The 13,141-nt window shown below is 42.4% G+C and overlaps 1 protein-coding gene across 1 annotated transcript in view; it reads right to left on the bottom strand.

Moving 5' to 3' along the window:
* gne (glucosamine (UDP-N-acetyl)-2-epimerase/N-acetylmannosamine kinase) overlaps window positions 1-9,993 on the bottom strand; it is a 52,693-nt gene extending 42,700 nt beyond the window's left edge. The window contains exon 1 of the mRNA XM_003223320.4: window positions 9,827-9,993. Within this exon, the coding sequence (XP_003223368.1) occupies window positions 9,827-9,922 (96 nt within the window). The 5' untranslated portion in view covers window positions 9,923-9,993. The remainder of the gene's footprint in view (window positions 1-9,826) is intronic.
* Window positions 9,994-13,141: the final 3,148 nt, after the last annotated feature.

Here is a 13,141-nt window from a genome sequence, read left to right as displayed (position 1 = left end):
AACCCAGCCATTGTTAATGTAAGGCTCTTCAGCCATAACGTCACACCATGGTCTTTTTCAAAATGAACAGGGATGAACCTTGGTCTCAAACTTTTCTAAATTACATGTTTCTGATCCTAATTTCCAGCGCGCATAACCTGCCATTTCATCTAAACCAGAAGCCAATGCCTCAAATCAAGAAATGGCTTCCTTTCGCAGGAACACCTCAGCAAGCGAGATTCCAAAAGTGGCAGGCTAAAACCCGGAACCTCAGTCAGTGGCTGATACTGGATTAGAAACTCCCCCCTGGGCACACAGAAGACTTGTTAGGGATTCCTCTTCTTCTTCAGAAGAGGAAGGGGATTTTATTCAGCCTCAGATAACTCAGTTCAAAGCAGATATTGTGGATAATCTGTCTTGATATTCTGGATTATATGACTGTGTGGAAGGACCTCGAGTTTGTTCAGAGGAGCTTTCCCTTTGTCTTCCTCTGAGGTTGAGAGAGGTTGATTTGAATCATGGTCTCTGAAGACGTGGTTCAATGCTCAAACCACTGCACTATGCTGCTTCCTTAAGGGCACATACTTATGTGTTTTTAAAGCATTTTGCCGTGATGCATGCATAGAAATGCATTATTAGCTATTCCATTCCAACAGCTTAGTGTAAACACATCAGAAATTCTTGAAAGATTCAGACCAGATTAACATTTTTCTACAATGGTGTCAATACATTTACATTTAGCACCAATTACAATCTTTCTGAAAAGCTGAAAAAAACCAAAAGGAGTAAGACAAATTCATGGAGGAAAAGACTTCAGGAGGTCTACAGGTTACCTGTAGGATCACAGGCAGCTTCATTCTGGAGGCTAGTAGTTGGGGATTTGGGAAAAAACAGGAAGAGGAGTATTGCTCTCATATGAGTTCTTGTGGGATTTCCACATATATCTTGCTTATTATTATTATTATTATTATTATTATTATTATTATTATTATTATTGTATGACACAGCAAACAAGATAGATATGATGGATTTCGTTTCACAAAATCACATGTCGAACACTTCCCAAGTGTCTAGGACTGTGTGATGTATTTTCGGATGATGCGCACAGATCCCAGCAGGGTGGCCTTTTGCAGTTATTATTATTATTATTATTATTATTATTATTAATAATAATAATAATAATAACACAAGTAGAGTAATGTACATCTTGATAGCCATTCCGTGAGGCTAAATAGAACAAACAGATAGTGATATTCCACTTACATTTTCACTCGATTTAATATGTCCTATTTTCTTAACCTTACCAATTCCAGTTCCACACTTAACTATCACTTGTGTCCAGCAGTTTTTTTCTCCCTTCCCTCCCTCAATTTGAGTATTATTTTAATTGCTCAATCATGAAGACAGTATGGTTCAAGTCTTTATATTTTCTTTTTCCTTTTACTCTAGCTATCACGATTCTCCATTTCGAGTACCAGTTCTTCTTGCAATGGACTGTTGTGTATTTAGTTCTCCACGTATATTTTGGTGGCACTTGTGGGATACAGATTGTTCTACAGTGGGATCACCTCTGAGATTATGTTGGCATAATCAACAAAACTATTATATTGAAATAGGGAAATGGGCATAATTATTTCCAGTACAGTCAGTCCCCCACATTTGCGGATTTGACATTTGTGGATATGATTATTCACAGATAATCAGTAATATGGTCTCTCCAATAATCCTAACATCCTCTAATGAGATTTTATAGTCACCTCTCCCAGAAGCTGACTATGGAGTTGTCTATAGGCATTTTTAGGCCTTCCAGAACTATTCTATAGTCAATGTCCCACCAAAGTTGATCGCAGAGTTACACTGGAGGACATCAAGATTCCTAAAGAGGTGTTCTCTCAGATTACAAAAAATGTTTTCTTGATCAGTTTTTTCACTTTTGAGATCCTGCATCCCTGCAGCCTGCATCACCTTCTCCCAGTGAATGTGGAAGGCTGACAATAGTTCTCTTGATTTTTACTTAGCTAATACAATGCTGTGGCCCCATATACACTGCCATATAATTTCCAGATGATCTGCTTTAAACTGGATGATATGGCAATGTAGGGTCATATAATCCAGTTCAAAGCAGATAATCTGGATTACTTGCTTTGATAATCTGGGTTATATAGCAGTGTATAAGGCACCTAGATTATCTGCTTTGATAATCTGGATTATATGGCAGAGTAGATTCAGCCTTAAGTAGTTAGAACAACAATGTATCAGTGCTGAAATCCTGTAGGAATTGCACATATAATGCAGTTGTGAAAAATACTTTAGGTCTGCATAGTTGTAAAATTCACTATACAGTCAGAATTCTGTATTCACAGCTTGTTTTTTTAAAATCCAAAAATGAAATCTTGATTTTGCCATTTTATATAAGCGACATCATTAACTGTGTCGCTTTTTATTATGGGACTTGAGCATCTACAGATTTTGTCATCTGTGGGAGTCTTGGAATCCCAAACTCCAGCAGAACTGCTGTACTGTATTTTTTATCTTTTATGCATTTTTCCTGAGAAGTTATCTTGAGATCAAAAGAAGAAATGTCAGTAACTATCTTGATTTGTAGCAAAATAAATCATCAAAGGATTAATTAGTGCCAGGACTTAGTCACAGAATTTATAGCATTACTTAAGAAGACAATGCATTTCAATAAACTGCCTCTCTTTCACAAAAGAGCAGCTATAGAAAACATGTAGGCAACCACCCCTTTGGGATTAGTAATTTTAGATCTGTTAATATTACTTATGGATAGCCTTGCTCTTCAACACCTTTTTTCTCTCAAAAGCGATTAGCACATCATGTACTTGAGAGGAGAAATGTAACATAAGGCTATGAATCTTTGTTCTGAATTAAGTCTCATTATACACTAAGTTGAGGTCACTGCAAAATGGGAGCATTTTCTTTATAAACAGATCAGCTACTCAAAAAATCTTGCTAATCAGTCTCTGGCTTATTGTACAGAAAACAGAACACTTAACGAGATTGGTTCATATTACATCCTTGTGAACAGCTCCACCACTTTCATGAGCCACCCTCAGATACTGCCTGGATTCTATGGTGGAACTAAAGTACTGGGGCTTTTTGCTCTGCCAGCACTGAACCGGATAAGATCCTCTTCTACACACAGATTATATTTATTGCATGAGTGCATGCATGTTCTTGGCAGCTAATGGAAAGTCCCACATTCAATAAACACCCGTCTGAGGAAGAAAGTGAAGTCCCTCAACCAGTTTTTACCCCACATTCATCATTCACATTCAGGTAGATTGCCCAGTCATAAACATTTTGCCTCAGGTTCTGAGAAATTGACATATCTTTGGTTCTTCTAGTATGCTACAATCCAGCTTTTGAGATGTGGAACTACAGTTCAACCAACCTATCCGTGGATCGTTGTCCTCTTGGACAACAAGTTAAACATGAGCCAACAATGTGATGTGGCAGCTTAAAAAAATGGCATTTTGGCCTGCCTAAATAGGGATCTAGTGTCTAGATCCAGGGAAGTCATACTACCCCTCTATTCTGCCTTGGTCAGACCACACCTGGAATCACTCTGTGTCCAGTTCTGAGTACCGCAATTGAAGGGAGATGTTGACAAGCCGGAATGTGTCCAGAGGAGGGTGACTAGAATGATCAAGGGTCTGGAGAACAAGCCCTATGAGGAGCAGCTTAAAGAGCTGTGCATGTTTAGCCTGCAGAAGAGAAGGCTGAGAGGAGACATGATGGCCACATATAAATATGTGAGGGGAAGTCATAGGGAGGAGGGAGCAAGCTTGTTTTCTGCTGCCCTGGAGACTAGGAAGCGGAACAATGGCTTCAAACTACAGGAATGGAGATTCCACCTGAACATTAGGAAGAACTTCCTCACTGTGAGATGTTTTCAGCAGTGGAACTCTCTGTCCTGGAGTGTGGTGGAGGCTCCTTCTTTGGAGACTTTTAAACAGAGGCTGGATGGCCATCTGTCGGGGGTGCTTTGAATGCGATTTCCCTGCTTCTTGGCAAGGGGTTGGACTGAATGGCCCACAAGGTCTCTTCCAATTCTTTGATTCTATGATTATCCACAGTTTCAGGTATTCACAGTAATGGGTGTGTCTCAGAACATATCCCCCACAGATATGTGGGATGTATTGTATCATAATAATCTTTTGGCACTTGCTGAATCCTATTTGAGAAGACTATGCTAGTAATGAACAGACTACATTAGTAATCAGGGTGTTTGGGGCTATACTTACAACCAATTTCAGGGTGCTTGCTTAGCAAAAAGTGTCCTGACTATTTAATATTTCTACCAATCAGCTAAGTAATACTTGGTAGGTTTCTTTTTTCCATGAGACTCTACTACATTCAAGAAAACAGTGTCTTGGAAAGAAACTTGAGTTCTTTGCTTTTTCAGTATTCACTTGGGACCCATTCACAATCCACAATAATAGTGCTATTGCAACATTCACACTTTCCCCAAACAGACAAGAGTTCTTTCTCCCACTCTGGACATTGCACAGATATGTAAACATGATTTGCTTAGTTTCCAACAGACCTCCCAGCCTCTGAGAATGCCTGCCATTGATGTGGGCAAAACTTAAGGAGAGAATGCTTCTGAAACATGGCCATACAGCCCGGAAAACTCACAGCAGCCCAATATGCTATGGTTCTACTTTAACTGCCACGGCAACATCATATGGAATACTGAGACTTTCAGTTTAGGGAGGGGCATTAATAATTCTTAACTCATCTAATGCATCTGATCCAACTACAAATCTCAGGATTCCAAAGGATACAATTGTGGCAGCTATAATGGCATCATAGTGCTATAATTACACTATGAAGTATTTTCTGTTCCTGGTTTGAAAATGTTATTTCCTGTTTAATTGTGTGGTACTTTCTTTTAAAGTAATTGTTATACCCCAGAAGAAACTTTGTGTTTGTGGCTGCCACAAATTATGTTGAATTGATTGAGATCAGATATTCATTCATTGAAAAATTATAACAAAATGTGCTGCAAGATATCCTGCAAAATACAAAGTTTTTGTAGTTTAATAAACTTTTCTCATTTTTTAAATGATAGAACCAATCAGGAAATGACATTTATAACCAGGAACAAAAATCATGTTACATTTTTTATTGTGTCAGAAGCAACTTGAGAACATACTGTAAGTCGCTTCTGGTGTGAGAGAATTGACTGTCTACAGAGACGTTGCCCAGGGGATGCCTAGATGTGTTACCATCCTGCTGGGAAGCTTCTCTGTTCATATATATTACATAGTGTTATATATATGAAAAGTCCCCTATGGGATAGGGATCTTTATAATCATTTATGGATCCACTACCAAGACACTGGAAGACAATTATATGAGGTTTGAATGAAAAGTAACGCCTCCATCTTCGTTACTTGGGTTTGGATGGGAATATTTTAATAAACCAAACACAGAAATAATCCTTAGAATGTGCTCTTTAACAACCACTATTCACTGTTCCACATAATCACCAGACAACTGGATACATTTCTGTCAACGATGAACAAGTTTTCTGAAGCCGTCACGGAAGAAGTCAACACTTTGTTTCTGCAATCAGCGTCTCACAGTACCTATCGTGCACAGATCTTCTGATAGCCAAGCAAAGCAATAATGTGACCCACATGTTCTTGTGTAAAGCCGATTATGCTTGAAATTTCTCTCTGAGTGATACGACGATCGTCGTGAATCAATCTGTCAACCTTTTGCTTGTGAAACTCGGTGATTGCTGTCACAGGATGTCCAACTCTTTGTCACGCAAGTCAGATGTTCCCACCTCAACATCTTTAAACTTACTCGCCCAACGACACACAGTACTCACACCAACACAATCACCATAAACAGCTTGCATTCTCTGATGAATCTCCTTTGGGGTGACACCTTCTGCTGTCAAGAATTCAATGACTGCACATTGCTTAAGTCGCATTGACCGACCTGTGCAGGGTTCCATACTTCGCTCTTTAACAACACAACCGTTCAACGCTAAGGCTTCCCACCAAATGGAACTGTAGAGGAGAGCCTACTGAACAAGCCAGTACCTGCCGCATACCAGTACTGCCATCTGTTGAAGAGTTACGAAGGTGGAGGCATTACTTTTCATTTAACCCTTGTACTTGGGTGAGATGTTGGGATAGAGTGATGGGTAAGGGGGTGGGATTGTGCTCAAAAGTATGCTCTGAATATCTCTCCAAAAATATAACTGTCGAGGATCTTCCAGTATCCTGTGACAAAAGTAAGGGTCGTTACAGTGAACTGCCATTAATGTATGATGTTGCTGTGTTACAACATTGTGTTAATACCGCTGTTCCCCTTCACTGTCTCACATGATATGTCTCAGATGATGAAAGTAGAATTAATTAGTTACAATAGGTGTTTACTGCAAGGTTCCCTGCTGCTGTTGCTATGTCTATGCATTGATCTGATTGCACCCTTGTTGGAGCACTCCCCTGATCCTTTTAAGCAAGTGGCCCCAACTCACATTTTTGCAATGCAATGTGCACAAGACTAGCCATAAAAATGCAGAGGGCTACTATTCCCTGCATTCCTCGTTCCAGTTTACCAAGACTTTCTTCCAACTCCATGAAAAAGATTCAACTTCTGAGCAAGCAGACACAGGGCCCTAAACATGCAAATTGTTTCCAAGGAAAGGTCAAAGGAAAGTTCTTGTCATAAATCAATCCACAGATGTTTCCCCAGAGCTTCCTGCTTCCCAAGTTCGGTGTCGGTATGAAACCATGTCAGACACGTCAATATGAAACTACGTCAGACATGGCAAACTAGGTTTCAAGGATTTGACACAGAAAATCCAGACTTGACAGGAAAGGCATGTCTACCTGGCAGTGGCAGCAATGAAACAAGTCACCGAGGGAACATGTCCAGCATTCCTGCTTAGCTAAAGGAGCAGAAGAGTCCACCAATTCTGCAAGACTGCCTTCCTGCATTGCGGAGAAAGGCAATACAGTATGAACTCTATATCTGTGGATCGCGGTTTAATTTATCCATATCCCCTTTTCTAAAAGTGCATCTACTACACTGTAGAATTAATCCAGTTTGATGCCACTTGAATGGACATGGCTCAGTGCTATGAAATCATGAGAGTCATAGGTTACAAAGTCTTTAGGCTTCTCTACCCTTCTTCTGTGCCTCACCAAATGACAAATCATAAGATTCCATAACATTGAGTCGAGGCAGTTAAAGTGGTGCCAAAACTGCATCAATATGACAGCGCACCCTAAGTCCTTCAGCACAATTCAATGATCTCCGTGGACCAGAAGTCCTCACTTTGACAGTGTTTGTAATTATCCAAGGTTTCACAGATCTGCGCAAAGTTGTGGAAAATGTTCCCTAAGTGTGTTGTTGAAAGCTTTCATGGCTTTGAGTTGCTGTGAGTTTTCTAGGCTGTATGGCCATGTTCCAGAAGCATTCTCTCCTGACATTTCGCCCACATCTATGGCAGGCATCCTCAGAGGTTGTGAGGTCTGTTGGAAACTAGGCAAGTGGGGTTTATATATCCAGGTTGGGAGAAAGAACTCTTGTCTGTTTGAGGCAAGTGTGAATGTTGCCATTGGTCACCTTGATTAGCATTGGACAGCCTGGGAGTTTCAAAGCCTGGCTGTTTCCTGCCTGGGGGAATCCTTTGTTGGGAGGTGTTAGCTGGCCCTGAGTGTTTCCTGTCTGGATTTCCCTTGTATTCATTGTGTTATTCTTTATTTACTGTCCTGATTTTAGTCTTTCTTAACACTGATAGCCAGATTTTGTTCATTTTCATTGTTTCCTCCTTTCTGTTGAAATTGTCCACATGCTTGTGGATGTCAATGGCTTCTCTGTGTAATTTGACATGGTGGTTGTTAGAGTGGTCCAGCATTTCTGTGTTCTCAAATAATATAATGTGTCCAGGTAGGTTAATCAAGTGCTCTTCTATGGCTGACTTCTCTGGTTGAATTAGTCTACAGTGCTTTTCATGTTCCTTGATTCATGTCTGGGCAATGCTGCTGAGTTTGGTGGTCCCTATGTAGACTTGTCCACAGCTGCATGGTATACGGTAGACTCCTGCAGAGGTGAAACAATTAGAGCCAGCTAACACCTCCCAACAAAGGATGCCTCCAGGCATGAAGCAGCCAAGCTTTGAAGCTGCAAGGCTATTCAATGCTAATCAAGCTGGCCAATTGCAACCTGCATACTTGCCTCAGGCAGACAAGAGTTCTTTCTCCCACCCTGGACATTCCACAGATATATAAACCTCACAACCTCTGAGGATGCCTACCATACATGTGGGAGAAACGTCAGGAGAGAATGCTTCTGGAACATGGCCATACAGCCTGGAAAACTCACAGCAACCCAGAGTCATAGTAGTTTTACAAAGTCTTTAGCCTTCTCTGCCCTTCAAATGACAAATCCGCATGATTCCATAGCATTGAGCCATGGCAGTTAAAGCGGTGTCAAAACTGCATTAATATGACAGTATGCCCTGAGTCCCACAGCACTATGGTCTCCTTGGACCTGAAGTCCTTTGCTTCGACAACGTTTGCAATGATCTATGGTTTCATTTTTTATTTTCATTTTTTAGTCTTTATTTTATTTGTTGTAATTTTGTTTATTAAGTTGCAGTTAGGTTGTTTATATTTTTTGATGTGCCTTGTCCTGATGTAAACTGTATGGTTTTCTTTTGGCATTGAATGGTTGCCATATTGTTGGAAACTGCCCTGAGCCCCTTTGGGGAGATAGTAAAAGGTAAGGTAAAGGTTTCCCCTGACACTAAGTCCAGTCGTGTCCAACTCTAGGGGTTGGTTCTCATTTCCATTTCTAAGCCAAAGAGCTGGTGTTGTCCGTAGACACCTCCAAGGTCATGTGGCCGGCATGACTGGAGTGCCGTTACCTTCCTGCCGGAACAGTACCTATTGATCTACTCACATTTGCATGTTTTCGAACTGCTAGGTTGGCAGAAGCTGGAGCTAACAGCGGGCGCTCACTCCGCTCCCTGGATTTGAACCTGCGACCTTTCGGTCTGCAAGTTCAGCAACTCAGCGCTTTAACCACTGGGGGCTCACGGGGGAGATAGGGCGGTCTATAAATATTATGTTTATTATTATTATTATTATTATTATTTCACAGATCTGCACAAAGTTGTGGAAAACATCCCGAAGTGGATATTGGGGCCGGACTATCATAAAATAACCCATCGCAAGGAAACACACACAGGCATACACAGGAAACAAATGACATTTTCCACTAAAGAAAAACAGTAGTGGAAAATACGGTGCGGATAGAGAATATTTTAAATACTGGGGAGGGAATTAGTAATGTCTCAAGCAGTAATGCATTCCTGGCTCTCAGGTTTGAGCTGGGAATGAGAAAAGGAGGGAGAAAAAGTTGACCCAAGAAACATCTGGTGCTGAAAGTGACAATACAACCAACAAGAGGAGAAACTGGAACCCTGGCAGAGGATGAGAGTGCTCCTGAGCAGGTGCAGAGGGCTGTGGCAAAAGCAGAGGGGGCTGGGGATGGGGAAGGGGTCTGGGCTGCCTATTAGGCGTCTCTCTAAGGCTTTTGTTTTCGGAAATGGGGGCAAGGAGGGGATGCTGAGGCGACCCACCCACTCATGCTTTTGTGCAAAAATAACCAAGCTGTGTGGCCACACGCTCCCCAAGTCTTAAAAGCCACAATAGCTTAGAGGAGGGAGTCCAATGGGATGGGCAATGCCTTCCCACCCGCTTTACCTAGACCCGCGCTCTTCCTCCTCCCTTAGGGGCAGTTTGGGAAACAAAAGGCTCCCCCCCTCTCCTTCAATGGGAGATCCGCCTTACGTGGGGACCGCGCGGGCTCTGGGGCTGCTCCCACTCCCATCGGGGGAGGCGCCGCGGGCTCTCCATCCTCTCCATCCGGCTCTGGTGGTGCTGCATCCTTCCCGGTTCGGCTTCAGGAGCGGTGTGGCGGCTCCACGGGCGCTCCCGGTCCCCTTTCTCCACCTTAAGCCCGGCCCCCTCCCAAAGTCATCTTACAAACAGAGAGCGAAAGAAAGATCTGACTCATTCATGGACTCCTCCTGCGTAGCAACCGGCTTCCCCGCTTGACTCGCTTTCCCAGATGGGCAACAGAAGACACCCTGGCGGGCAAGGCATCGGAATCAAATGCATCGTTTCCTTAACCCTGAATCCTCATGTTGTCCCGACCCATTTTTAATAATTGTTTATTTACATACATTAACAGCGTACAGGGTAAACAAAACACAAAACAATCACAATGTTACAAACATAACCTCGCCACCATGGCCTGAACAAGTAGGAGGTTTGAATGAAAAGTAACGCCTCCACCTTCGTTACTTGGGTTTGGATGGGAATATTTTAATAAACCGAACGCAGAAATAATCCTTAGAATGTGCTCTTTAACGACCATTATTCACTTTTCCACATAATCACCAGACAATTGGATACATTTCTGCCAACAATGAACAAGTTTTCTGAAGCCGTCACGGAAAAAGTCGACACTCTGTTTCCGCAACCAACGTCTCACAGTACCCATTGTGCACAGATCTGATAGCCAAGCAAAGCAATAATGCAGGGGTCCCCAAACTAAGGCCCGGGGCCGGATGGGGCCCATCGAAGCTATTTATCTGGCCCCCACGGCACAAGAGCAGAAGGGAGTTGGGCTAAATGACCCAAGGGGTCTCTTCTTCTCTTACAACCATTATTATTATTATTATTATTATTATTATTATTATTATTATTATTATTAACATTGAGGCTGGGTGGCCATTTGTCAGGGGTGCTTTGGTTGTCCTTTTGGTGCACAAAGGCAAAAGGGGGTTGGGCTAAATGGCCCAAGGGGTCTCTTCCAACCCTCTTTATTATTATTATTATTATTATTATTATTATTATTATTATTATTATTATTAACATTGAGGCTGGGTGGCCATCTGTCAGGAGTGCTTTCCTTGTGCTTTTGGTCCACAAAGGCCGAAGGGGGTTGGACTAAATGGCCCAAAGGGTCTCTTCCAAACCTCTTTTTTATTATTGTTGTTGTTGTTATTATTATTATTATTATTATTATTATTATTATTATTTATTGCTTGGTGGCCAACTATAGTCCGGCCCTCCAATGGTCCGAAGGATCGTGAACTGGCCCCCTGTTTTAAAAGTTTGGGGACCCCTGCAATAATGTGATCCACACGTTCTTGTGAAATGCCGATTATGCTCAAAATTTCTCTCTGAGTGATACGACAATCATCCTGAATCAATCTGTCAACCTTTTGCTTGTGAAACTCAGTGGTTGTTGTCACAGGACGTCCAATTTATTTACAGCATTTATACCCCACCCTACTTACTAGAGGAAACTCAGGAAACTTTTCATTCAACCCTCGTATCATTACAGAGATTAGCAAAATTTAATGCCCAAAAACACAATCATTAAAATCAAAACAGATACATACAAATCCATTAATAATACAGTAGAGTCTCACTTATCCAAGCCTCGCTTATCCAAGCTTCTGGATTATCCAAGCCATTTTTGTAGTCAATGTTTTCAATGTATCATGATATTTTGGTGCTAAATTTGTAAATACAGTAATTACAACATAACATTACTGCATATTGAACTACTTTTTCTGTCAAATTTGTTGTAGAACATGACGTTTTGGTGCTTAATTTGTAAAATCGTAACCTAATTTGATGTTTAATAGGCTTTTCCTTAATCCCTCCTTATTATCCAAGATATTCACTTATCCAAGCTTCTGCCGGCCCGTTTAGCTTGGATAAGTGAGACTCTACTGTACTGTTAAATACATTATAAAACCTTAAAAGCATATATATAATTAAATCCATTCATCCAGAACCTCATGCGTAAACCTTAATTCAACTCTTTGTTTGTCACGCAAGTCAGAAGTTCCCACCTCAACATCTTTAAACTTACTCGCCCAACAATGCACAGTACTCACATCAACACAATCACCATAAACAACTTGCATTCTCTGATGAATCTCCTTTGGGGTGACACCTTCTGCTGTCAAGAATTCAATGACTACACGTTGCTTAAGTCGTATTGACTGACTGTCTGCACAGGGTTCCATACTTTGCACTTTAACAACAGAACCGTTCAATGCTAAGGCTTCCTGCCAAAAGGAACTGTGGAGGAGAGTCTACTGAACAAGCCAGTACCTGCCGCATACCAGTAATGCCATCTGTTGAGTTACGAAGGTGGAGGCAATACTTTTCATTCAACCCTCGTATCATTTCCTTTACCATAAATGTATGAGTCAACCAGTAAACAAATATCCAAAATTTCTGCCCAATAAAGTTGTATTGTTTTCCTTTTTCACTCTCTAAAGCATCTATTTATCTATCTAATATCTACATAATAAAAGTGAAAATCTGTATGTGTGTACAGTGTTCCCCCGCTAGTTCGCGGTTCGCTTTTCGCGGACTCGCTGTTCTGGGGGTTTTCTGTATGCTTCTCTGACATAACCATACAGCCCTCCCTCCCACAAAAGGGCCTCGGGTGAGGCGTGTGACCTGGCCTGGCCTGTCCTCCTCAGGCACCCACAGGTAACGCCAGTAGGCCCAGCCTGCACCTCATTGAACAATATCACCACTGCAAAGGAGGGACTGGCTCCGAAGGCCCTCACTGGCCAAGCTGCGGGCCTCTTTTCTCCTCCCCCTCCCGGCTGGATCCCTGAGGGCCCCAGTTGGAAAGGCATCCCCGCAGATGGCGCTATCTGGGCCGCCCGCCGAGGGATTTGGAGCAAGTCGTACTTGGATGAGGAAGTTCAACTGGTGCACCAAAGCCACCTCTGGCTGGTATCAGGAAAGTAGGTGCTCCCCTCAAGCCCTGGCCAAGCTTTTCTGGTACTCTCCACGGCCTATATTGCCTGAGCCGCTTGATGTGACTGAAAAAAACCCTCTTCAGAGCCACAGCACCAGCTTCTCTTTGTGCCTGGCCCAGCCTCGGAGGCCGGTGGCAGCTCTCACTCCCTTTCCTCAGCTCACCTTCCCTTTCCTCGCTTGGCCTGGGCAACGCTCCCCCTCCTTTTCTGCTCCCTCATCCGGGGCTTTGACCACTCTCCCCGAACTGAGGCAGCGGCCCGACTTGGTGGAGCCCCTTTTGCCACACTTGTGGCAGCCGCCATA

Source organism: Anolis carolinensis, chromosome 2 (genome assembly GCF_035594765.1).
Source record: "Anolis carolinensis isolate JA03-04 chromosome 2, rAnoCar3.1.pri, whole genome shotgun sequence".
NCBI lineage: Eukaryota > Metazoa > Chordata > Lepidosauria > Squamata > Dactyloidae > Anolis > Anolis carolinensis.
This window is presented reverse-complemented; position numbering and strand designations above follow the sequence as displayed.